At 35.6% G+C, this 27311-nt stretch overlaps 2 protein-coding genes, 1 long non-coding RNA gene and 1 other non-coding gene across 9 annotated transcripts in view; 2 read left to right on the top strand and 2 right to left on the bottom strand.

Annotated features, from left to right (window-relative positions):
- Positions 1-15434, top strand: part of LOC135142614 (nitric oxide synthase, salivary gland) — a 106624-nt gene extending 91190 nt beyond the window's left edge. For 2 of the 4 annotated variants that reach the window (XM_064074356.1, XM_064074371.1), the window contains 8 exons: positions 12257-12601; positions 12648-12721; positions 12850-12999; positions 13066-13240; positions 13291-13896; positions 13944-14507; positions 14552-14743; positions 15091-15434. In XM_064074356.1, coding sequence (XP_063930426.1) covers positions 12257-12601; positions 12648-12721; positions 12850-12999; positions 13066-13240; positions 13291-13896; positions 13944-14507; positions 14552-14743; positions 15091-15198 — 2214 coding nt within the window. In that variant the 3' untranslated portion in view covers positions 15199-15434. The remainder of the gene's footprint in view (positions 1-12256; positions 12602-12647; positions 12722-12849; positions 13000-13065; positions 13241-13290; positions 13897-13943; positions 14508-14551; positions 14744-15090) is intronic. The other 2 variants (XM_064074363.1, XM_064074379.1) reach the window with 2 other exon arrangements.
- Trnar-ucu (transfer RNA arginine (anticodon UCU)) lies at positions 11710-11782 on the bottom strand. The gene has a single exon. It is a non-coding gene; the product is annotated as a tRNA-Arg (tRNA).
- Positions 15423-21991, bottom strand: LOC135142721 (23 kDa integral membrane protein-like). Of its 2 annotated transcripts, none has more exons than XM_064074481.1 (5): positions 21637-21991; positions 17095-17283; positions 16865-17047; positions 15879-16079; positions 15423-15617 (listed from the first exon to the last, which is right to left on the bottom strand). In XM_064074481.1, exons 1-5 carry the CDS (start codon positions 21694-21696, stop codon positions 15543-15545), a joined length of 708 nt encoding a protein of 235 aa, XP_063930551.1. In that variant the 5' UTR covers positions 21697-21991; the 3' UTR covers positions 15423-15542. The 2 variants fall into 2 exon arrangements, with proteins under 2 accessions (XP_063930551.1, XP_063930542.1); XM_064074472.1 differs by lacking the exons at positions 15423-15617; positions 15879-16079 and adding exons at positions 16181-16402; positions 16460-16672 and having other exon boundaries at positions 21637-21990.
- A 2371-nt stretch (positions 21992-24362) lies between these two features.
- Positions 24363-26462, top strand: LOC135142588 (uncharacterized). 2 transcript variants are annotated; one of them, XR_010282563.1, is made up of 5 exons: positions 24363-24831; positions 24881-25062; positions 25112-25462; positions 25515-25809; positions 25862-26462. It is a non-coding gene; the product is annotated as an uncharacterized LOC135142588 (long non-coding RNA). The 2 variants fall into 2 exon arrangements; XR_010282562.1 differs by having other exon boundaries at positions 25112-25809.
- Positions 26463-27311: the final 849 nt, after the last annotated feature.

The raw sequence follows: 27311 nt of genomic DNA, 5'->3' as shown, positions 1-27311 counted from the left end.
ACGAGCAGGACGATTACACGTTATTATTTGTTTTGACTGTGAGTCGAGTCTTTTGCTTGATAATAACGTCAATTCGACGTTTTATCGCATCCTTAATGTGGCAGCCATAAAAAGTTTGCTAAAAAATGACGATTTATCTCACGTTCTTGGGGGTGTGCACCCGGATACGTAATGAGGGGGTGATGTAAAGCGGTGTAATCTTATCGAAAGCAGGAAAAAGCTGTCAAGGGCAATTGTTACTACTTACTTGATTTCGGCAGGGTGGAGTATTGATACAGGGGTGGTAATTCGATTTAGTCGGAGAGCTCGATTGCATTATAGGGGTAATAATAATATTAAGTTTATACTGACAGAATGGGGCATTGCCAGCTACAGCTGGTCTCGATGTGAGTGGGCCCGCGTTGTTTTAGGAGGTGAATGAGCCAGTTATTCCGGGTAACGGACGAAAGCTCCCTTTTTTGACGTTAAATTACGACTGAGACACAAAAGTTTCGAGCAGTAAATTTTAGTAAACTAATCTGTACACTGACTAGCGATCTTGTAAGTTTTATTTTACCAGAAATAAAATTTTTGGACAAAACTGCTTATTCTACGTTTTCTTTGATTTTCTTAAGTAAACACTTGAAGTGTTTACCTTTAATTCCGGTAGACTTCCCGGGCAATCTCTGAGGGAAGTTTTATAATACGGTCATTCTAACAAATGTCTAATTTCATGTTTCCTTGAAGTTTCTGAAGTCATAGAATATCGGACTGAAGGTTTCCCGTTGCCACGTGTCTGTTTCTCTGTCTTCTGTCTGTGTACTGAAAACTTATTAGACAGATAATCTCCGCATTTACTTTCATTTCCTACAAAAAACAAGTATTTTTAAATCTCGCTTATTTTTTTTTATGTCTGTGCTTAAATAATTCGTTCCTATTTTTAGGTTTCTATATGTGAGTTATATTAAATAAAATTTACTTTAAAACATCAACTACAACTTACAACTAAAAATGATTTATTTATTCCACTGAAAAGGTTTTGACGTCATTTCAAAAGAGTTAACCTAAGATGCCTAGATTTTCAATGTTTTTAATCACCTTACTACGATTGTTTTCTTGGGTAAGAGTAAATCCAGTTAATGTTAAGAAAACTACAGCTTTTGTATATTTTTTCAACGTCACGATTTCTTCAAATGTTCCTGTAATAATCTATACGGATCATTCTACAAAAATTCGAATTATTTCATAGTTTTTTTAACCACACAGTTGTCGAATTATATAACGAATTAGTTCTAGTTCGGCTATGCTAAACCATCCATTTAAAAAAAGCAATATTTTAGATTTTGCAAATTGTTTAAAAAATCAATAGGCCGAGAAAGCGTCCAAGGAACTGAGATTTTTATCAGAAAAACAGTTTTATTCCCAAAGTTTTTTATTGTTCAGATTTTACATTTTATTTTTATAAAAAAAGAATGTAAAAAATTAGCTTAATTAGCTGCATTACTTAATATTCCTAAATTATTGCAATTTTCCTTTAATCAAAAAATTTAAAAAAATTAATCAATGTTCTGACTAACGTTGTTCGCTAGTGCAACTTGACGTAAAATTTGATAAAAAATGTTGTATTGAGTTGTTCAGAAAAGCATAATAAATGAAATAAATTCATGAGACTCAAAAATAGATGCTTCACTACTTAAGTATAAAACAAATAAAACATATCAAAAGTAATAAGTTCAACTTTGCAGATTATTTTTTTCTCAGTTTCATCGTAAAATAAAAATTTTAAGTTAAATTAAAATGAAAAAAATTGTGTCGATTGTTTCATGTTAATGAAGTGGTGCATACATAGAACTCATTCGTCTTTATTTATAAACTTAATTCCGTTAAAAATAAAAAAAAATCGGGGTGTCCCTTTTTGGCTAACTCACCCTGAATAAAGCAGTCACTATTTAACTGAGCAACACATAGTCCAAAAAGATCCCATAAAGAATTGCTGCCAGTGATATTGTAAGCTTTAAGAATTTTTCTTTTTACAAAATTTTCATTGTATCTAAGAGATTCCTTTTTTCCAGCAGACAGTTTGCTATGATTGCCATGTTCTAGGAAACTTTCAATGATAGTTTTTAAACAGTTTGAAGATTTTTACTTTTTATTTATTTTTTTTTCTTTTTGTGTAAATCCCACATTTTTTTATAAGTGATGCATCTTCCATAGACTATTGTTTTCAATAATTTTTCCCAATGCGTTTTTAAAAGAGCATAGTTTTGTTGAATTTGTTGTTGGGTCACCTCTCCATATAAAGCTTTCTTTGCACTTCATTTCGTGTTTCTGGACTTCCCACCATTTTTGTAAAACTAGATGAAATGTCTGCATTTGGTTGGTTTCTTTTCTTCATACGTTATATTTTCTTTCTGTAACTATTTGCTTTATTTACTTGAGCTTAGCAAAAATAATATCTATTTTCCGATTTTTTTTATTTCGTTCACGTCTTTATTTTAAAGATCATTTCTTTGCTGCAATGCTTCTACTTTTTATTATAATACCTCGCTAAATGTGTTCTCCATTTTCTCCATTCAGTCCTTTGTTCTCGAGTTATCACTTCGGCAGTGGATTATCTTATCCCATTGTCTCTTTGTTTCATGTATTTCAACGTGTCTTTTTCTATATATTTTGCTAATTCAGCGGGATCATTTTTTATTCTTTGGTAACGGACTCTTTCAACCTCTCATTCCTTTGCCAAAAGTTCTTCTCTACTTAGATTGTTTCTGGACAAATGCCAAAGTAAAAATCATTAAAAGATTAATCATTTAAAAATAACATGTTTATTTATTCAAAATATACTCAGGTTATAAAAAGTATTAAATCTCTTGTTTATGTCCCAAATCCTTGACATTATTACTTCCCGAGCGTAAGTATAGTATCGAGTCCATCGGATGAATTGGCACTTTTATGTTTTCGCGACGTTTCATGACTCCTACAGTACGAAAAAAGTCTGTCTGTCTGGTGTCTGTATCCATTTTTATTAGACACGTAATCTCCGAAACTGCTGGACCGATTGTTGTCAATTTTTTTTTATGTATATTAGAAATATCATGTAGATGGTTAAATGATAACCAAAATTTGGCTAATCATCCCCATCAACAATTTGATGACGTCATCTCAATGAACCGTATTTAAAAATGATTCGTATACTTGAAGTGTACGAATCCGCTTTCAGATTTTTCTCTAAACGTTCAAATTTTCGCAAAAACATTCGCAAGGTATGTCACCAACGCAGAACATAAGGCTTCATGGCTCACGGTAATGCGCTGTAAGTACTTTTCTTTTGTGCTGTGACTGGTATTATTCATGTTGATGACGTTATCACAATTTTTGTATGGGTCATATTAAAAACGAGTCAGTCACCCCATTTTCTCGAAAATATGAGAGCACGCACGTTTTTAGATAATAATGATAAAATAAGAATTATAATATTCATAACAGTTTGTTCGGTTGTGATTTAATTAATGCTTTTAATCTTCCGTAATGAGAAGACAAACTCATTCAAATCAAACGAATTTCAACATGACATTCTTTCGATGTCAAATTGTTGTTACCTAGTGCTGAAGGACATTTTATCCCGTTAGTTATGTGCTTTAAAATACAATCAGAGCTGTTCAAAGTACTCAAAAAAAGTACTTGAAGTACCAAGTACAAAGTACTACTTGAAATAGTGTTCAAGTAAAGTACCAAGTACTTACTTTCAGCAAGAGTATTTCAAGTATCAAGTACTTTTCAGATGTACTTGAAGTACAAGCCAAGTACATTACTTCAAGTACTTACGAGTACTTGAAGTACTGGAGGTATACTTCAAGTACTTACAAATACTTGAAGTACTGAAAATGCTTCAAGTACTTTCTAATTATTTGAAATACTGTAGAACTAAATAACTTTTCCTGTTTTTTTTAAAAAAGCTTAATATATTTTAGAACTGAATTTTTTAATACTCAGAATTTAACTATACAATAATACATATTTCGCCACATAAAAAATTGCATAAGCATCAACTTAAATGCAGAATGGTAGCTTACATCTTTCTGTTGACACAATCCCTTCTACAAAATTAACGTCTATTTCTAATTTAAAATTTAAAATAAAATACATGACGACGTTGTCTATGTATGTTTACTATTAATTTATAACAAAAACATCGGCACTGTATGGTATTTTCTCAAGCTTCTGTTGCCTTTTTTTAATATTTTGAATTTTGGTTCACCACCAAAACGTTCTGATTTTTTAATAAAGTTGTGTTAAAAATATATGAATTTTATGAACCGGTTCCGTGTTTAAGTTTGTGCACCCTTAATCATTACCCATTGTGAAAGTGCACAGGGTCGGATTTGTGAAACTGAAATTTTTCAGAAAAAAATTTTAAGAGCAGTGCGATACATATACATGCTCGTGACATAAAAATGTTTAAAACACTATGTTGCATTTTCAAAAAAAACGTATGAATTTTTTAAATAAAAAATAAAATGCCTAAAACGAGAGTCCATTTTCAGCGAAAACTATAACTCATATATCAAAGTGATCAAAGTAATTAGTCGTTTTTTACTTTTGCGGTTACCAAAAATGCTGAGAATTTTCTTGGAATGAATGCCCCATATTCCTGAATATATCTGTCTACCACTTACGTATTTACTATTCTAAAAATTATTAAATTAACCTAAATACTACAGTGACTAAATAGTAAACACTAATCACTACAATGTTTGTCTATGTAACTTTACACTGACAAATCACAAATAATGGGTTCGGAGGGCTGTTTCGTCCATTTATACAAAATTTTGTTCCTCTAATGCCACAATATTTTCCAGAATTTTTCTTTACATTTTCGATTGGCTAATTTTTTATTTGTACCTGAGAACCCAAAGAAGATGACATTAGTAACTGAATACTACAATGACTTCAGGGAATGCCTAACAACGGCTTTTGCGAAAATTCAGGTAAATATGTACTAAATTCATTATTGTTAAAATATTTCGTAGGGGTGTATTTATCTAGGCAATTATACTAACTAATCGCGAATTTCATTAACTTTGTATTTTTTTATAATGTGAATATGTATTTTGTTCCATTTCCGGAAGCGCCACTGACCCTTTTGGGTCTCTTTACCTGATATTGTAAATACAAATGTAAATTCAGTACTTCTGTAACCGTCCTGTATTTAAACATCGAAACCGAACCCTGTCTATTATTTCGCACACAACAAAACAAAGGTCCTTCGAGCAATATCAAAATACAATTCGGTACTCATCAAAACCATACAATCATGGTCGTATCAACTGGATTACAAAAAACATTGGTACTACGAGCCGAGTTTCACAAAACAAATTTCATTTTGAACAATATTGGGTTTATGTAATAAGCGATGCAATGTAATACGTAAAGTTGTTGTACGGTAATAAATAAAATCCGCACAGGAAAGACAAATGACACTAATTAGTGTGACTTTTAAAATCATTGTTTTTCTGCATTACGTCTTTTTAAATTGTTGGTGTTCAAATAATTCATACAATTTAAAAGATTATTTGAAACTGTAATGTGAGAAAATATAAGTAGTAATAACCAACTAAGTTTATATGGCTGAACCATGTATAAACAAAAAAAGAAAATGTGGTAAAAAACGAGTGTCTAACATGATAAAGAAAATTAAGCTGCAAAATATTTAACATAAAATTGTGTTTAAATTCTACGAGGAAGAGGCGAATATGAAAGTCTGTACCTGCCATCAGCTATTGCTATTATAATAAAAGGGATAATCCCCTGCCGAGTTCTCCGCCCTGACCAGGCTTCTTACTGACAAATACACGGCGAGGTTAAGAAACTAATGAAAGAATAAATATCTTTTTGAACGAGTACTGAATCATTTCTCAAATATTTTCAAATCCGACCTTGCACTTTAGCAGGTACGTCAACAAACCCGATTCCCTTTGGGGTACCGGGAAGGTACTGAAAAACTACCCGCAAAGTTAAGTTCCAGACCAAAATACAAAAAAGACAAAATTCATATATTCACAACTTTACATCGCTGAAAATTTTACACAGATCTCCGACCCTTCTGCTGTCGTCATCCACTCTCAAATGACATATTTATGACATTAATTTTCTTACCTACCTATCTATCGGCATTATGCAAGTACCTATGAAATGTACGTCATATTGTGGATAAGATATCCACAATCACAGATCAAAATATAACCTCACAGGAAAAAAACACGATTTTACTATAAAAATACATCTAATCAAATAATTGAATTAATAACTTCAAGTATTTAACAGACCCTATTTTGAGATGTGAAAACTTCGTAAAATAGAGACTAAAGTATTTGAAATTTCCACTTTCATACTTCAAGTAATTCAAGAGTATTTAAAATACTGAGTGAAGTACTTGGAGCAAAGTACTTGGCAAAATCAAGTACTAAACTCAAGTACATTTTAGAAATACTCCAAGTACCAAGTACCAAGTACCTAAATATAAAAGTACTTCAAGTAAAGTACTTGAAGTACTTAAAGTACTTGAAGTATTACTTCAAGTACTTTTACTTGAAGTACTGAACAGCTCTGAATACAATAAAAGCTCGATATTCCGAATTAATTGCGGAAAATATGTGTTCGGATCAGCGACTTCAAGAAATAAACCTTGATTTTATTAAACAAAAATAAAGTATTCTTAAGCAACAATGGATAATAGATACATTCGAAAAAAATGTTACACGATATATTTTTGGAATCAGCACGTCAAGATCTATAACCCTGAATTTTTTGAGAATTTTTAGACGACTTTTTAAAAATGAAATTTTCACTTTATGCCAATTTCCACCCATTTTCTATGATTTTCGAAATTTAACTAAATACATTCTGTTGTAGATTTCATTCATTTCTTCAATAACTCCAACCGTTTTTTTTTCAGAATCGTCCACTGAAATATCTCAATTTTAAAAAAATCAAAAAATTCGAATTTCAGACCGAATTTTCCGAAAATATTGCTCCGTTACCATAAACGCGCTATATTTTTGGAACTAGCACATCGAGATCTACTTACATCCCTGAATTTTTTCAGAATTTTTTTGCTTATTTATGCTTCTGATTTTTACTTTACAGAAATTATTACAAAACGAAAATCGTAAAATCAAATTTTATAATTTTTTTAAACAACTGGATTTTTCAAATTATTCGTATAACCTTCGACCAAATTTTTATTCATCAAATAAAGAATCTCATTTTCTAGAAAATGTGAGAACTGTGATTTAATTAATAATTTTAGTCCTCTGTTTTGAGGCGATAACTCATTCAACTTAAACAAATTTCTACGTAACATTCTTTCGATGTATAAACATAAACAATCACAGTTAAGCATGTACACTAGGGTGATTCAAAAAAAAACTTTTTGTAGAGCGTTCAATTCTCTATAAAAATATGTGATTGAATTTTTTTCACGACACACGACGGGCTAGCAATAAAAATCAGAAGGTGCAAACAAAAATTTTCCCATGTTATTCTTATGGGAAATAGAAAAACGCGATGCGGACGGTCTTAATATTAATATTAAGAGCTCAAATTTTAACTGGTATTTTTTTACGTTGAAAAGAAACTTTTGAACCTCTTTGCACGAAAAAAAAAATTATTTTTTTTTTTGAATCACCCTAATGTACACTGATAATAATACAGTCTTTTCCGTTGGTTATTTGCTTTGAAAATATTTCATATTGTCCCTATGTCAGCAGACGGCAGCCCCTTGGAATTTGCACCCTCGCGGCGCAGGTGGTTCGAGGCACCACTGGTTTTTAATACATATACCTACAGGGAGATTCTTTTAACATGAAACTTTCAAATATCTCGAAAAGTAAGCAGTCTACAAAAAAATGTCCAGATTCAAAATTTAATCATTCCATGGGGGAAATACTTTGGTGCAAAAAACTAGTCCCCCTCACCCCTCTTTTTAGGTGCGGCGAGCGATAATTTTGATATCTTAAATAGGAACCCCGAATGTTTATTAGAGATTAGGATTCTACGACTAAAAGTACGTAGGGTTCGTTTAAAACAATTTTTTTATATTCATGACAGATGACGCTGTAATAACGAAATTATTAGTTTTTATTTCTCCTACTGAGAACCTATGCATACAATTCTGCAGTAAACAATACCACATTTTCAGTGTAAATAATGTTGCCGAATCGTATGCGTAAGTTTGCAGTAGGATAAATCGGAACAAATTGAATTTCGTCTATTCAGCGCTATCTACCACAAATCTAAAAAAATGTTTCAGGCAAATCATACGGACTTTTAGCCATAGACTCCGAATCTGCAATTAAAAATAGCAGTTCCCATTTAAGGTTTCGAAGTTAACCCGTGCCCCACCTACAAGGAGAGGAGTAGAGGGCTAATTTTAGCACTAATGTATTTCCCCCACGGCTTGATTAAATTTTGATTCTGGATATTTTTTCGCAGAGTGCTTATTTTCCGAGATATTTGAAAGTTTCAGGTTAAAAAAGATCACCCTGTATTAGAGATGTACCGACTACAGTCGGCCGACTGTTTATAAATGCAACAGACAGTGGTTTTTTTTTCTATTTCTCTGACTACCTTAAAAACTTGTTTTATTTTAATAAAAGGAATAACTGAAGTTTCTTTTTTTTCCAAAAAATGTGTTAAATTTTTTTGGATAATTTTAACATTTAATTTTTTGTAGTAACTCAGTACAAAAATAAAGAATAACACAATTTAGGGCAGTTTATACAATACTTAACCAATTTTAACCACTTTTTTGGAAAATTTTTGGAAATTTTGAATTCGCTCTGCGTGTTTATTGGACCATATATCGTGACGGCGATTTCAGAATCGTAACTAGCGGAAGATTATCTACACTTTGACACCAATTTTCGGTCGATTAAACTAATTTTAACCGGTTTTGACAAAGCCGACTAGTCGGCCGACTGCAGTCGGTACATCTCTACCCTGTATAAAGATTATCAGAAAACAAAAATTTTTTATAATGTTTCAAAGAAGCGGAATTTGTAGGACTGTAGTTCAAAGACTAGGGAAATCTGTCGAAGTAACCTTAGACCATTTTTTTAAAGGGAAGTGAGAATTGTTAGTTTTATTTAAAAAATCATTGAATAATTACTTTTGAACTAAGACTTCGCGAACACAGTTAAATGGCGAATATTTAGGTAAATAAAGTAAAAAGCATTAAAATTGGCAGCACATTACGAACGTTACTATTTTCCAGGGGACTGAAAATTTCCTGAAAATACACGTTCTCATCAAATCAACTTTTCACAGTGTGGAACAAAAGGACATAATAATTTTTTGTCAAAGTGACAGATGCCAACTTGATTATAAACCTATTCACTCTGCACAGGTACAGTTACGGCCTTAAGTACACGATAATTTTGTCTATTGTAAATGTATGTTCAAATCATGACCGCTCAAATAACAAAGTTTAGCAAATTTGACATTTTGTTTATTCAAAAATGTTACGCCACTGGTAATAGCCAGACTTACATTAATTTAAAAATTCAAAAAATTCCATGACAACGAAAAATCGTGCACTTTTGGGGGGCCGCAACTGTACACAATTTTCACATATCACATGAGATAAAGCTTGGAACAAAATGTAAAAACGTTATTAGCATTTAAATAATATTTAATCCCACAAATTAATTTAAAGGTTAAATTTGTAACTAATATACTGGGTGTCTGGAAAATGTCGGATTAACTCTCCGCCACGCCCTTCACAATCAACTGGTGAGTATGGGAAAAAATACTAAAAAAAATTCTTTTCCTATTTTGGTGGAGTAATAATGATTTTAAAATTGGTTATTTTGCTACTTTTAACAACTAAACAACACATTCATTATTACAATAACTAGTAATGAAATTTTAGTTAATATTTCTCTCGCCTACCCGCCCTCTATCTTTTTTAGAGAGATCTCATTTGCCAAAATCAGTCTTATCTTAGCAGGTACTATCCCCGCCCACCCACCCTCTCTTGTCTTATAGGGTATGTCATTTGCCAAAATAGATCTTATTTTAGAAGGCACTAACCCCGCCCACCCGCCCTCTATTTTTTTAGAGGTATCTCATTTGTTAAAATCAGTTTTATCTTAACAGGTACTAGCCCCGCCCACCCACCCTCTCTTCTCTTAGAAGGTATCTCATTTGCCAGAATCAGTCTTATCTAAGCAGATACTAGCCCCGCCCACCCACCCTATCTTTTCTTAGAGAGTTTTATCTTAGCAAGTAGTGATGACTAACTTTTACAAAAAATGATCAAAATTTGGAAATATTACGAGCTTACTTATTTATATGCACAAGGCAGCAATTTTGAACATCTTCTCTAGTGTTTAGTAGATTATGTTTTAACGGATTTTTCTTTTATTGTTTTTTTTTTGGTTTATAATTTATAAATGTCTTATTAATTTTTTTTTATTTGTTGTGAAAAATAACAGCTTGTTTTATTAATAATAATGCACAACGATTGTTATGGTTATTGTGCTAAAAAAAAATAAAAGGTGGATTTCAGTCACCATCGTTACTAAGAAATCAGAAAATAAACCGGAGGTATTCATGCATTAGGTGCGTGCAGTGTTGCCAATTTTACTTTCATAACATTACGTTTTCTTCGTAATCACATCATAAAGAATTTCGTTGTTTTTTTTTTGGACTCCCGAAACTCCCGTATATAACGTACTGAAGAGTTAATCTGCCATTTTCCAGACACCCGGTATATTACGCACGATAGAACAAGTTGGCATGAAGTGCTAAATTATATTTGTAATAAGCCATAATAGTTAAAATTTTTCGTATTTGACATGACAGGGAACTGAGAAGGGTAGTGTTTTGATACAAATGATTAACTTTAATGAATTTGAACTCGCGAATATGAAAAAAAAAAAACACAAAAAAATCCTATTTCTGTAGAAAGACCCATACAAATGTCAAAAACAAAAAACGATACGGTCCCAACATATCACAATTTGCTTCCGCAAAATTGACAAGAAAATCCGTCCACGTCCGAGTATGATTTACCACCGAGTTTGCCCTGCATGAAACAGCAATTAAACAATTTTGCTTTTGTTATACTTAAACAAATATTGACAACAAAAACCCGTCTGTGTGTATTTTCGGCCAAAAATTGCCAACAAACGATCCTTTTCCCGCCGATTAAACATGAAAAATTCCCCATTAATAAATCCCTCTAGAATTGACATTCTGCTAAAAAACACACTTGATGAGAACACATTTTTCTCGACGAAAACGCCCCTTGTTCGTGTCCATCCGCACAAATGACCACCCTCAACCCTCTTTACACGACCATTACTGACCAAAGGCGGGCCGACGTATAATTAAGTGTATCCCACGCATTCCGCTCTATCAAAGTTTTTGTATTTTTCCCACGAAACGATTCACCGGAGTTGAAATATCGTGTTTTTTCATTACTATTATTCGATTTCGAAGATAAAGATAAAATTGCCTCGGCTTCTAGAAGCTTTACGCGCAAACAAATCGAGGAATAATCTAATTTTCGAGGCGCGACAAATAAATATAGGGATTTTGCAAATGGTTATAAATGTATAAAAATAAAACGAGATTCGCCGATTTTAAAATTTAGGCTCCTGAGGGTGCATACATAATTATTTTGTTATCTGTGTTCAAAAAAAGAAGAAAAAAAGGTGTTGCGAACCGCATCCCTGGTGGGGATCGAACCCACGACCTTTGGATTAGAAGTCCAACGCGCTATCCACTGCGCCACAGGGACGTACGTTCGGTAGCGATAGCACCTCGTAGATATACAGTCAATTCGCGTCATCTTTTAAAATAACTGTTTTATTTGTGTGCCTTAGTTTTATCCACACAAAAACACGAATAAGTTTTTCAAAACGTTAACATTTTGCATTTGAAACCGTACATTTCATTCGCGAATTATAATTGTTGTTAATAGTTTAAACAGTGGCGTAACAACAAGCTACGAGGGACGAAGAAAAAGTTAATCACTGAATAAATCATGGTCTTCCTAATTGTCACATGCTTTTCAGTCTACAATTGATACAATTTTTCATTTATTCGAATACGGCATTTATAACAATAAAATTTTTATCCACTAGTCAAAATAAAAAAAATAAATTGTTTAAAATGAAAATAAAAGACACATGACCAAAGCAGACTATGCAATAAAAATATTTAACCTCAAAATACACACTTGAAAATTAAATTCGGTGTTTAACCCTTCCAGGAGCCCGCTTGGAAGTGCCACGTCTGGAAGAAGGGTCGTGAGTCGGGCAAAAGCAAGAAGCCGCGTCGTAAATTCCACTTCAAGCAGATTGCGCGGGCTGTCAAGTTCACGTCAAAATTATTTGGAAGAGCCCTCTCTAGACGTATCAAAGCAACAATCCTCTACGCTACCGAAACTGGTAAATCTGAAAGCTATGCGAAGAAGTTGGTCGAAATTTTCGGGCACGCCTTCAACGCTCAGGTGTATTGTATGGCCGACTATGACATAACGAGCATTGAACATGAGGCTCTTCTCCTGGTGGTGACTTCCACTTTTGGCAACGGCGACCCTCCAGAAAACGGAGAAGTAAGTAAATTTTTTTAACAGTTCGTCTCTAAATTTCGTTTCATAGGAGTTTGCTAAAAACTTATACGCTCTGAAGCTAAGTGAAAATGGAATCCCGAACGGTGACGTGGGAAAACTTAAGTAAGTACTGTTTTGCTTTTTCTACTTGCTTATACTTTTCTACTGTCAAAAGCTTTACTAATTTGTATATATGAGGTGGCGGTATAATCTCTTCTTTGCTTTTCTCTCTTTGTCTGGTGGTGGTGCAGTATGACTATGGCTTCCTCCAAGTCCTTCATTAAAGCAAATAGCCAAAGCGAAATTGCTACTGCCAAAAAATTAGACCGACTGGATTCTTTGAGAGGATCTGTAAGTGAACCTTTGTTAGAAGACACTTTCGGACCTCTCAGTAACGTTAGGTAAGTGGCTTTAGCTCTGCTTATTGAACACTTTTGTCACAAGAATGGAATTAACGTGTTGTGAAGGTTTGCAGTTTTCGCATTAGGCTCTAGTGCCTATCCCAACTTTTGCGCTTTTGGGAAATACGTGGACAATCTTCTCGGGGAATTGGGGGGCGAAAGGTTGGCTAAAATGGCGTCCGGGGATGAGATGTGCGGACAAGAACAAGCATTCAGAAAGTGGGCTCCGCAAATTTTTAAGGTAACTTAACCAACCAAAAAAGTCTACATTTTTCTCAAAATTACTTTTAGATTGCATGTGAAACGTTTTGTCTCGACGATGATGATACTTTCCTAGAAGCTACGATGACTCTACAGAGTGAGTCTTTAACTTCACAGACTGTGAGGTTTGTGACTTCCAAAGGTAGCAACATCACAACTGCCTTGGCCAAATGCCATAACAAGAAGGTACGAAGTTTGTTGGTGTTGATAGATTCTAAAAAGTTGTTCCAGGTGCATGCAAGCCGACTTCTACGTCGTACTAATCTCCATGGAGAAAAATCATCCCGTGCTACTCTTCTCCTCGAGTTTGAAAACAACCACACGTATAACCCTGGTGATCACTTGGGGGTGTATGCAGAGAATCGACCTGAACTAGTTGACAAAATCATCAAGCGTTTGAAAGGGGTTGAGGATCCTGACACCCCAATAGAATTACAGATGCTTAAAGAAACCCATACTTCCAACGGCGTTATGAAAACTTGGACCCCTCATGAACGACTTCCGTCGTGCTCGTTGAGGACTCTACTTTCAAGGTTTATGGATATTACAACACCACCAACTCCACATTTGTTGCAGCATTTTGCTTCCATTGCTACTGAACAAGAAGATCAACGCAAACTTGAACTGCTAGCGACGGTGAGTACAATGTCCGAGGTGACACTTTCATTTAATGGTCGTTACAGGATTCCGCCGCTTACGAAGACTGGCGCCACTGGCGCTATCCCAATCTTCTCGAAGTTCTGGAGGAATTCCCGTCAGTCACTCCCTACGCTCCTCTTCTGATCGCCCAACTATCTATTTTGCAGCCCCGCTTCTACTCCATTTCTTCAGCTCCTTCTCTCTACCCGACCCAAATCCACTTGACCGTAGCTGTCGTGGTATACCGCACCCAAGATGGCGAAGGTCCTATCCACTACGGCGTCTGTTCCAACTACCTCCAGGAGGTTCCTGTTGGAGAAGAAATTTGTCTTTTTGTCAGAAGCGCCCCCAACTTTTATCTCCCTAACGATCCTATGAAACCTATTATTCTAGTAGGACCGGGTACAGGAATTGCTCCGTTCCGGGCCTTCTGGCAACACCGTCAAGCACAAGTCCTCGCGAACAAACAAGTGGGAAAGATTTGGTTGTTCTTTGGCTGCCGCACTCGCGAACTTGATCTATACAAAGAAGAGAAGAACGAAATGTTGAAGAAGGGTGTAGTGGATAAGGTGTTTTTGGCACTATCGAGAGAACCCAACGTTCCCAAGGTACGAAAGCGGGTGTTTTGATACGTTTTAACCTAACTTTTTAGACTTACGTACAAGATTTGGCGCTGGATGAAGCTGCGGAGATTTATAGGATACTGGTTTTGGAAAAGGGGCACTTTTATGTATGTGGGGATTGCACAATGGCAGAACACGTGTATCAAACGTTGAAAACTATTATACAGAAATACGGGTCGATGAATGAGCAGCAGGTAGAGGCGTTTTTGTTCTCGTTGAGGGTGAGTACAATAGCGTTTCGAGTCGTAAAGTGTAAGAATCTCTGCTCATGACGAATTTCATTTAGATAAACCTACGTATTTGCGTGGTGTGACGCCTCCTATTAATTGTCGTTTCTAATATTTCATACAAGTCTATTTGTGTACTCGTTATTGTCACGAATGCGAAGGTTGGTTGGTATTTCAGGAAAAAAGCTATTTGTGTTAGGGCAGTTACTTGTGTTAGAAATAAACTGACATTTAGTTTTGACGCCATTTTCTCACTAAACCACAATCACACTGTCGAAAAAATCAAAATGATGATGGCAGTGGACAAATAAGATTTTTTGTAACAGTTCAGTGGGTTTCAGGATGAGAACAGATACCACGAGGACATCTTCGGGATTACGTTGCGGACTGCCGAGGTCCACAACAGATCGAGGGAGTCGGCACGGATCCGGATGGCTTCGGAACCCTAACACCGGATTAGCTTCTAAGTTGTAGTTGTTTTTTATGACTGTACAAATGATTCTTTGTCACCTTTCTCTAGCACAAAATATATGCACAATTCAAATTTCCATATTTAATGTGATATTCTACTATATCGTTTTAACCAATATATTGTGATTTTAATGCTTCTATTGTTGTTGCAAGATCATCGAATTTATGTAACTATACGATGTTTCAAAATTCAAAAATAAAATTATTACTTGAGTTAAGTTTTTTATTAACAACAGCGCAGATCAAGTTGAAATTACAAAAATAAAGCAGCTAACATTTATAATAAATACAATAACATCTATAATATCAAAACTGAAACATTTTAAGCGTAGAGGCTCCTTCGGTATTGGTTCTTGATGGAGCTGGCCAGGCATAAGCCGAAGAAAGCACCTAGAAGCTACGTCAAACAAAAAAATTAGAAAAAATACGACCAAAGTTTTTCGAAAAAACTTCCCTCGCCACAATCAATACAGTCCATTTTCTTAGAAAAATTACAAAAATTTTGATTTCAAACTTAACACAAACTATTTGTTTATACTTAGTTCGCGATCACAAACGATAAACAGGAAGACCTACTTTTTGCTATTCTAGAAAACGTCGAGAAATCAAGTGGACTCGGGAAGTAAAAATGTGTGTGAATTTTATTCAGTGATGTTACCTCTGCCAGTGCGATTCCTAAAGCTACACCTCCGATAATTTTGGCACTTGATTCGAAGAACTCTTGAAGTATTCTTAAGCATCCGTCGTGGAAAGCGTTCAGTTCTCCTTTTACACAAGGTCGAACATCGTTCGGACAACAACTGTCGGGAAGTGTAGCGTTCTTGTACTCATCCGGTCCATCAAGGCCACAGCAGTGGGCCTACAAGTCGTCGGGGTTAAACATGAGGAAAAACAATTACATAAACATGCACTTTTCATATCCCGTCATCTTACCTACAAGGTATCAAGAAAAAACTAAAGTCTAGTTAAACTTTTATTGTACTTGTTGTTCCGTAACAAATGGAATGGTTAAAAGTAAAGTTGTACGTAACTACAATATAAAAACAACTATCTTAAAATTTGAAAGTAAACAAACAAAAGTAAAAAAAAAGAAAAAAAAAAGAGAAATTATGTGTAAATGTTTCTTCTGTAGTGGTTTCTTATCGAACTCGAGAGGCACAAACCGAAAACAGCACCGAGAATCTAAAAAATAAAAGATAAAGTTAACACAAAAGAAAAAAATGGCGGAATTTTGAGTACCTCGATGACTGCTATGCCGATAGCGACACCTCCAATAACGTGAGAACTTTTATACAAAAAGTCATGAATTGATTCCTCGCACCGTCTATCGTAAAAGCTATTGTAATCCGTGCTTCTGCACACTTCTGTACCCTCTCGACAACAACTCCTGGGTAAATCACCCCTTTGTGACATAACTTGTTGATAGTTATCGTTAAAACCGCAGCAATGCAACTATAAAAGTATAATTTTCAAGGTACTACCCAGCGTTAAATACTTGCAGGTAAGATATGAAAGAGCAGGATATGAAAAGGCCACCAAATAGAGCATGTTAACTCACCCCAAACAATAAAAGAGAAATAGCAGTTACTTTAGCAAAGAAAGATTAGTACATAGTAAGTACACCACCACTACATCCTGACTTACCCAACTCTGAATGGCATCTACGGTCTCCCTCTTTTCATTGTTTTCGTAGTATCCCTCGAACGTCTTCTGAAGACTATTGCGAATGGACATGCGGAATTCCTGCGGGTCTTGGTTAATTTTGATGAACGCATAGACTCCAATAGCAACTTGGATGATGAAGATAACCAAAAGAATAATGGCGTACTGAAACAACAAAAATAGTGCGACGTTTCGAAACTTTCGGTACTCACAGTTGTCAGCATGCACGGGCTCTCCTTAACAGCTCCACAGCATCCCAAGAAGGCTGTGACGAAAACCACGGCTCCTATGATTATCGACAAAATCGGGGCGACCCCGAAATTCGAAGGCAGGGCGTTCGTGGCATCACTGTAGTTGAATTTGTACAAAACCCCAATAATCACCAACGCCAGGCCCGCCAACTGCAAGGAAAAATTGCATTTAGTCGCTTCCTAAAAATAACCGCCTTCCATATCAAGGTCATCGTTGTTGATTATGCGAGAATGTCAAAGGTTTCCACTCAACGTGCCATCCGTACAAATGCGCTGTATTTATAGACGTGATCCCATATCGCTACTAAAACTGATTTTTTCGTCCTAATTGTGCGTTTTTAAAGTTGTTTACTGTAGAAATTCACGCAGAGGCGAACGGCTCAAATAGACGCTGTCAATATTTGGCTAAAACGGTTTCTTGGAAGTTTGTTAGAACGACCTCTCGTGTTCTAGCCTTGATTGAAATTGTTAGTGTGGAGGTTGAACCACTCCCACTGCTTCTTTTATTTAACATTAACCCACATTTGCGATACCTGTGGCTAGCATCGGTGAATTATCGACAGGAAACGGATGTCGATAAGTTCAAAAAAAAAAAAGAGAGACGGCTGGATGTTGCACTGTTGACTGTTGACTGGGTCACACGCCGTCTGACGTCAACGGCAACGTTGACAGAGATATCGAAAACGTGAGTCAGAGTATACAAAGACTCATCATTAAAACAAGAATCAAAAACATGTACACACAATGTTGATCAACTTGTTTCACAAGAAAGGAGATAATGGAAGTGACGAGATCTGCGAATAGAGCAACTTTGTAGCAACGACTTAGACTTAGAAAGTACAGATTTTACTACTGGACAAAACAAACAAGTAAAGCTCAGTTGACATAACCCCAATTAACGATAATTTCAACAACAAAGTGATACCGTGCACCGAATATTTTTAGCTGCCTGCCAACTTAGCAAATACAATATAAATAAAAAAATATTTATCTAACAAAAGTGCGTATGAAAAATGGTGCCCGGCACACCTAAAAAACGTGCTACTGGTAAGCGACTATATCAAACATGATTGAAATATCCAGTACCCGTAGCAGACATTGCAATTAATCTAACGCGTCCTCTCCCTCTCTCTCTATCGCTCCATAAACCGCAGCCCCCATCAATTGACCAATTAATTCCGAAAAGGCCAAATGACTAAGAACGTGCAACCTTTGTCACCATATCAAGAAACTGCAACCGTGACGTCCACACTGATTCACCGCGGTTTCTACTTAAAAAAAACCATTGGTAGCCCTGCTCGTACAACCTGATCCGGAAACTGTTGATTGCAGCCCATGAAATACAATAGCCTTGATGTAAATGATTGAAGACGGTTGGTAACGTGAAATAAATGCGATAATTATGCAAATGGGCGTCTTGGGATTACGTAATTGTGAAAACAAATACGAACAGTACAATAGGGAACGTGCAACCGGGTTAGCTGGTGGTTAATTATTTTAATGGAAATTGGGGCTCGATTAGGTGGAATCAGAATGGGTTTCGGCAGAGGAATGTGACGTTACGTAAGATGGTCGGAGGGTCAGCGGCGAGGATGGGCACTGACCTTGGATGTGGGAAGGATGGCAGGAAAAACAAAGGAATTTGGAGAAGCTCCTATTGTTGTATTTAAATGGAGTGAAACTGAAATTGTGTTCTTGTTGGTGTTTTGGAAAACAATTTTGTTTTGTAATTCTTGGAAAGCAATAAATTTTTTGCGGGGACTTGAAGGGTAATGTAAATATTACAAGGTTATCTTTGTCGCAAAATCAGTAATTTATAATTACCTAAGATCAACATGTGAAATTTTACAATTAGCGGAACAAAAATAAAATGTAAATGCGCTTTATTTTATAGTTTTTTGTAAAAATCATCAAAGTAACAAAATGTGGAATCCACTACCCTATAGGTTGTTATCATTGTTGTCTTTATAGGTTTCATAGATTTTAAGTAGTCATAATTAGTGTTCAATTATGTGACGTGCTATCGCTATCTAAAAAAAACTCATAAAGTATTGTATATTTAACCAGTCTACGTATTACTCTCATTTTGACTCATTTTATGACTGTAATAAATGTCTTACTATTGTTTAATATTTATTAAGATTAACAATGCAAATCGGTAAAGTGAAAATCAGTCAACTTCCTTAATGATTAATGCTATCAAGTAATGGAGAAGAATAAATCGTTGGCGTTATAAACGGTGGAAATGACCAGTTGCACAAATAAATTCCCCACAAAACCAACATAATCAACCCAAAAATCACACATTAACTCCAGATTAAATCACGTAAACCGAGGAACCATTTTCGGCAGTTATCACCCTGTAATTAAAAGATATTCACTGTGGAAACTTAAATAAATGTTCGAACTGGCTAAATGAAACAGAAATTTCAAGGTCGCATTATATTGAACTACGATGACTACGAAAAGCTGAGTATAAACACATAAGTAAAGTCCATTTCAAACCTATACTAGTCATCAATTGGAACTGTATTGAAACAAAATTGGGCCATTGTTAGGAATGCCAAAATTTTAAATTACAGCTGCAATTATTTATTATAGTTTTTGCACCGACTTTATAGCTTCCAAACTTCAAAGAAAGTCCCCGACTGACTATTGCCGCCAACAGTAAAAAAAAACATGTTTTATTATCGAGATTTTCAATAATTAACAATAAAACGAGACGATGCAAAATGTCGCCCACCAAGTCTAGTCTAAACTTCATTCCAATTCAAAACAACTAGATTCAAATTTGCCGTAAGTAACTTATCTATAACTTTAGTTATTTCTTTACACATATGTATTTACCAACAACCACAAAATCAACACTTTCTTCTTACATATTTTTTAATACATTACAAAGTACATTTTATCTTAAAAATCAGCTTTATAATCGAGTACTACAATGTAACTGAGAAGCTAAACGCTACAGTGATTGAAATGAACACTTTATGGAGGTTATAAATCGCTACCCGAAACGCCTAATAAGTTTGAAACACTTTAAAAATGGACCTACATTTTTAATAATACATCCCTAGTTTCCAAACAGTGGTCAAAAATTGTATTCTCAAAATTGGTTATGTGCCACTCTTTTAAAACAAGGTATCCGAAGACAATTTTAAGAACTGTCAAAATTTGTCCGATACTCATTAAAACGGAGCGGCATTCACAGCCAACTTTATTATTCTACACGTACACATAATGTAAATCGTATCAAAAATAATTATTAACCCAAAAATAAACGAAAATCTGAAACTAGTTACATCTACGTTGTATGGTAACACTGAAAACTAAATTATTCTGAAAATGTACATGGTGAAAAAGTTGACGTTTCTCTCATTTCCACAAGTTCAGCGCTCTATACATCTGCACGTGCGAAGAATAACGTTTTACCGTTTAAACTCGATAATCTTTTCTAAATATTTACACTAATAACGACAGGAAATGCAGATGGGGAGCAAAAATGTATAAGTGCTTGATTTTTCCGATATTTCTTTGATTTCTGGCATTTCTAACAATTGCAGAGACCAAGACCTATGTATTAAAACAAGGATGAATCACAGGTGAGCATACTGTTTTGCATTAAAATTCTGAAATGACCTCATCAAACTTTTGGTGAGGATGAGCAAACTAACTACGCTTAGCTCTATTCTTAAAATTTTGCAACGATCACGATAATTTCGTCGAAGACATGTGGAAACGGGTTTTTTCACATTCTAGGAAGCTATAAAACGTCCAGATAACACGAGTTTACGTCAAATGGACCCTGTTACAATACCTCCCTGATTTATATTCGGGAAGTGAAAAAAAACAATTGTTGGCGGCATTTTTTTTATTATTATTTCCGCCAAAGCTGATCTAATACACACAGAGACTATTATACACGTAATTTATTGCATTCAAGTTAAAAAATAACGATTAGTCAGAAATAAATCCAAGGTCACACTTGACATTATTTTCCCCTAATAAAACCCATCGGCCATAATTTCACTCTTCGCACTAATATACTCTGAAAAATTACTACTCCCACTCCTGGCACACAAAGCCTACGTTGATTGCTTATTTACAAAGGTCAGTCTTCACTACTTTCTTTGATCGTTAAAAAAAAACAATTCTTTAACCCATCGAGCAGACTTCGATCAAAGCAAACAAAACCACCGAAAACAGGAAACACCTGTGATATCTAACTAACGAACATATTTTGATCGCGGAAGTAACAACCTTTTCTTTCCCGTTACCTTAAGAAACCACTCAACTTTTTAGTCGACAGCCAACTCATTAAACTTATTTTTATCTCTATCAAGTAAACATCTCATCGTAAGAGAATTTTTGGGCTCTAGTGACCCCTGACACGCCGATGACATCATAACGCCCGTGACGTCACGCTGAACTGGTTCTTGTGCAACATCAGCCGAAGAAAAAAGTGAACGTCGCTTTTACCCCGTGGAGTACTGCAGGACTTACCGCAAAGATCAAGTTGGCGAGGAAGACGAAGTACTTGACAATTCCTGTGGCACAGCCCATGGTACACTTATATCCTGGTGCACCCAAACAATGAGTATTTTATTTTTAAAGCGCTGTACACGTAACCCAGATAACAGCGAAGAACCACGCTTGGCCAACTGAGACGAACTGCGTTACATGTAAAACTGGTTTTGTTGCTTTCGACGGCAGCGTACGTTGCGTACGGTGCTGATGGAAGAAGACTGGTAAATTGGTAATTTGGGTAAAGGTGGGGGAAGGGAACAACGCGCCAAAGAACTGTCACCACTGGAATAGAACCTGATAGTGATAATGGTAAATAATACTGGTGCAGGAGGCGGTGGATTTTCCCCGGCGGCGCGTCACTTTTCCATAAAATGCATTAGTCATAAAACTGAAAGTAAATAGGTTATTTCGGTGGGTGAAGTAATTTTACTACGATGTATAAAGAGATATTTACGCATCGAGCGGAACCATTAGCAGCGTAGGTAATGGCATTGCTGTGGTTATGAATCATGGGCGGTCGGAATAATTGGGTGACATGACACTGTTAAGATTTAGTGGAAGATTGGCGGGTCGGAGGTTCTTAGCAATCAAAATAAACTGCTATTTTTGAACACGCGATGTCGGTATTTTTGTGCGGATGGGATAGGCAACCAACAATATCACCTGTTGCATGCAGAGGCATCGGAGGATTTAATATTCTCCCACGTGCGAAGTTTTTATGAGATTTCAGCGAACCCTGAAAGTTCAAGTTTTTCACATCAAAAATGGTTGGGGCGGTTCTAAGTTTATATTCCACGGGGATGGAAATCCATAATCTGCAATTTTTCAGTTTTTTGCGGTTTACTGTCAGGGAAGGTCGAAGCCGTAGGCGGCGCGACCTTCCAGATTTTGCCTCCGCAATCCCGTTCAGTAAAAAAATTAAGGTTTATTATTCATTAATAATTATTATTTTATTAGTAAGAAAATTTTAAGTAACAGGTTGTTACTTGTTGCTTCACAACTTTTTTATATCAGATGGATTCAAATAAGATTTTAAGAGCATGTTAATAACTGCAGACGTGTCGGGTCCAAGCATGCGCAGTATAAAAATTCACCTACATGATGTTTATTGCACGAATTCGAAACTTTGTTGCCGTGGGATAAGAGTTCTAAGTTCTAATTCTAAAAAGTTTTATGTATTTTCTTCATTTTAGTTACGATTTTAATTAATACGGAACTAATACTTTTAATCTCGCTTTAAGTCTGTATTTTTCCCTTCTGAGCATAAGCTAAAGAAATATTGCTGTAGGTTTCCGCGACGTTTCGCCACCCCTAGAGTACGGAGCCATAGCTCTTCCGTTTCCGTCTGTCTGTCGTCCCTCTTTTCGGTATATCTTCTTCCAAAAAAATCGATGACGTCAATTAAAAATTTTTCTGAATAACCCTTACCGAAAATATGTAAAATATCTGTTCTTGTCGTTTATCAATGTATTCATATTTTTTAGAATTGCTTATATACACGTGACTAAAAAAATTAATTAATTTATTTGATGCGTCAAATCAATTTCTTGAAAATTTGAGAATACAGTAAAATTGTAGTATTATTATTATTTTATTAGTTTTACACCGCACCAATCGAAATTGAATTGCGTGTCCTCGTAAATAAAATTTTATCATTTTTCAAAAAAAAACTGGATATTCTCAGGGACAAAAGAAGTTGCCTAAATAACCTTAGACCAATTTTTTTAATTTATTTTAATAACAATGGTGCTGGTATATCCATAGCCAAAAATGAAGGTCAGAAAACTTGCGAAGAATGACAATAACGTAAATGGGTGTTGGTCACTTGCGCGCCGCGGTTAGTTTACCTTTGTGGCAGGTCTAATCCCCAAAAAGGCCATAGGACATTTGCGCGCCAATAAGGGATCATAAAGGTTGTTATTGCTTACAGGAATCTAGCTGATAAGAAGCCCCCAGTTTCATGAGAATTCAAGAGAAATAAAAATATTTTCAGCTCTATATACATATTTGATTATTAATAAATACGTGTGTAAATGTGTCATAGTTAAATAATTTTTCCGAGTACATATTTATTTTAATGTGACACCCACCTAAACTACTACGATTGGCAACAACTGTTTATGATACCTATGAAGCCTTAAAGTTATATAAATTATATTAACGTAATTTTTTTGCGCGCAACTGTCCCTTAAATCCCAGATTTTTCTGATCGTGACGCACAATTAACCCATGCCCACACAACATAATTTCTCACCTACATTCTACAACAAAATAATTTAAATGTTTGGATCTCTAGAGCTTTGGAAAAAAATTGAAAATTGTACAAAAAAAATGAAAATTTGTTTTAGGAATTATTGTAATCGGCTGCTCCAAAACTTTATAACTGCATTAAGGTTATTATATGGTAAACTGCTACCTACTCAAACTTTGTCAGGTTCCTACCTCGGTTACAAAAGCTAAATACCATATATCGACAAAAAATCGCAATTGCTCAAGAAAATTCATTGCTGAAGCAGTTTTTTTTTATTGAATAAATTGAATTCGACAAACTTTTTTCTTTGAAGTTGGCCAGATTAAGGCACATGAAGTATTTTTCGGCAACTATATATGTCAATGATTTTTTAAGAGCAAGCGATTTTCGCCCTCAAACGCTAAAGATTTTTGAAATGCGCAAAGGTCAAGAAATTGTTTTCGTATAAACTCAGGATCACGAAGCAATGCGTACACGTCATGGATGACGTAGATCCGTTACCAACACTAAATCAAAAATACGCGCCGCAATACGTGGCAATACGGATCAAAATCGATCAATTTGGGGGAAATTATATTGGTACGACTGATAGCGAAACATATGCTAAAGTTTTATCGATTTCACAAGTGTCATTGGTGTCAACTTTGGTTATGTTGTGTTATTGTTTGATTTTTCGCGTTTTTCTACTTTTCTGCTCGTGTAATCGTATCAGTTCTTTTCAGAACTATAACAGTTCTTTATAGAACTCCAAGTTAACTGTCCTGTACCGTGGTACGTGTCGCTTGCTTGAACGTAAACATTCCACCATGCCGAAGCCCTTGCACAAAGATGTAAAGCAAATGGACGATAATTTAGTGGACTATTTTGCTAAAGAACGCGATAGCGGGGAACCTCTTTTACCACTAACAGCTGTTCAAGACGTAAGTAGGTGTATTTTATTACAATTACTAATGCAGTCACATTGTACAGAGGGTTGCTGCTGCTCTGGGTGTATGTGTGCGAACAGTGAACTCCGTGGTACAACAAATAAAAACCGGAGAAGGTGTACATTCTCCCAAGAAATAGAGACCCCCGAACAAAGCAAGTGTGTGATATTAGCACTTCGGAGCAGTGTGCTATTCGAGAATGCTTATATGGAATGGTCGAAGAAAGTATGAATTTGATGCGGACGCCTTATAGATACTAACGACTATTTTACAGAAATACATGTTACACGATCGCCATTAATTGATTGCTTGAAGGAGAAACATATATTTGAGGGTTCTGTGAGCTCGTTAGGAAAAATTTTACATTCTCAATTGGGTTTCGTTATTCGCCAACCAGTGTACGGAAGCGTCTTATGGAATTACAACATGTTGTTCATGCAAGAACCAAATTCTTACGTGAATACATGCACAATCAGCAGAACCCAAATTCTTTGCCATGTGTATAACTTGATGAAACATGGATATTTGAAAATGGTTCGGTAGTTAGGTCATTGCAAGACGATAGTGTCATAAGTATCAGGATGTTCAAAATAGAAGGGAAAATTTAGTAATGTGTCAGTTTCACGTTAGTTATTTATTCTTCTCACTATATTTTAGGTATATTGTATTACATGCAGGTACAAGCAATGGATTTATTGATGAAGCAGCGCTAGTATTTTCTTCTAATACCAAAAATCCAGACTATCATGGCGAAATGAATCAACAGAATTTTCTCAAGTGGTTTCAATTGCTCATGAACCTTGAAGAACCATCACAGATTATTATAGACAATGCAAGCTACCACGGTACCTTTGCAAACAAATGTCCCAGTGGTTCATGGAAAAAAGCAGAAATTCGTGAATGGCTTTAACAACATGACATAAGTTCAGATTCACAGCTGTTAAAAACGGAACTTCTTCATTTGGTTGCACAGTAATGCATATACTATTCTCTATCATTTCATTTAAAATATCATGTTTTTCAGAAATAAACCTCCAAAAACGTATGTTGCCGTGAATTGGGCCAACAGAATGGCCATAGAGTATTGCGATTGCCGCCATATCATTGTGTGTTTAACCCTATAGAAAATACTTGGGGAATTACTACAAATTTTTATTCCAAACACATTGGGCGTGATGGTTATGGTCAAAAAATTCCGTGGAAATGTGGAAAGAAGCGTTAGCACATGTCACGCCCACAATGTGGAAAAATACTGTTGACCATATGAATAAAATAATACGGGAGTGGTGGGAACGGGAATTAGTATTTGACCGTGAAGAGATTGCGCCGTTTATAATCGACATTAACGAAGATTCACATTATAGTTTTAGTGATTATGACAGTGAAGATTCTAATACTGCAGAGGGCATTCAGCCACTGTAACATGTAGGTTATTTTCCATTACCATCCTAATTGATTGTACTAGCGGCATGTTCTGCTGATGTCTTTTATAATCACACTATCACTTCACTGGCCAAATATACAAATCACTGGTCAGACGACGACGTTGTGCAACATGCATACTTATTATTGTTTATACTTTACTTTTGTATCTATTCCATGTCAATAAAGTAACTTATTCTGTAGATGTGACGTGCCTATTGTGGCATTGAAGACGGTAAGCATATTTCTCTAACTTGAAGCCTGTCACAACTGTTCAATGCTGTCTGTTTGAGACGTATGTTAACATTCTCGTTGGTAGCTTTAAGTACAGTATGAAGCCTTGTACCACCCTCCAAGTATGTGTTTAACACCCAATTGTCAGCAGTTTTTACCAGCAGTCAATGCAAAAATGAACGTTCTTAAAGCCAGTCATTCACGTTCCAACGCCGGGGTACGATTGTATTGGATACAACTGCTGTACAATTTTGCTGAAAAGCAGCAGTACACACACGTTACGACCTTGCAGTTAAAAATTTGCGATCGTGGTGGCAACATGTCCGAAGAAAATGGACTTTTATACCTGCTTTCACGGTTTGTATAACAAACACTGTCCCCACACGATTAAGTTTCCAACCAATACAACACGATTGTACTGCTGCAGACAGACTTGTTCACCAACCGTCCACATCCAACCGATTTGCTTGATCGCATACACAGATGTTCGAAAACACTTCAATTTTGTCATATCCTACACAATTGTACCGCGGCGTTGGAACGTGAGTGGCAGGCTTCAGTGACTAGGAACACGTGAAAGGGGTTACAGTCGTGATCTTTCCTGTGCCTGAGTTTGTAATTCATAGCGTCTATGCAGCCTGCAGCATGCCCTTGTATGCTGAAACACTGCAAGTGTAGCTTATTTCTAAACTGTTGCTTCACACTAACGGTCTTCTCATGCTATAATCATAAATAGAACAAACCAAAACAATAACAAGCCGACATGTTTGTTGACAGTTTTCAAACCGATTCATTTGTATAATAAACGTGGTAGACGC

This window comes from Zophobas morio, unplaced genomic scaffold (assembly GCF_036711695.1).
Source record: "Zophobas morio isolate AGI-343-1 ecotype UQ-CSIRO unplaced genomic scaffold, CSIRO_AGI_Zmor_V1 ptg000004l, whole genome shotgun sequence".
Classification (NCBI taxonomy): Eukaryota; Metazoa; Arthropoda; class Insecta; order Coleoptera; family Tenebrionidae; genus Zophobas; species Zophobas morio.
Note: the sequence above shows the minus strand (reverse complement) of the source record. Positions and strands in the feature narration are given on the sequence as shown.

What these genes read in the sequence shown, in the direction of transcription:
- LOC135142721 (XM_064074472.1), bottom strand. Translation starts at nt 21,696, where the DNA reads ATGGGCTGTGCCACAGGAATTGTCAAGTACTTCGTCTTCCTCGCCAAC. An exon ending in TCGCCAACTTGATCTTTGCG is followed by an intron (nt 17,284 to 21,636) that starts GTAAGTCCTGCA and finishes TTTTCCTTGCAG; the next exon opens with TTGGCGGGCCTGGCGTTGGT. An exon ending in TAGATGCCATTCAGAGTTGG is followed by an intron (nt 16,673 to 16,864) that starts GTAAGTCAGGAT and finishes ATACTTTTATAG; the next exon opens with TTGCATTGCTGCGGTTTTAA.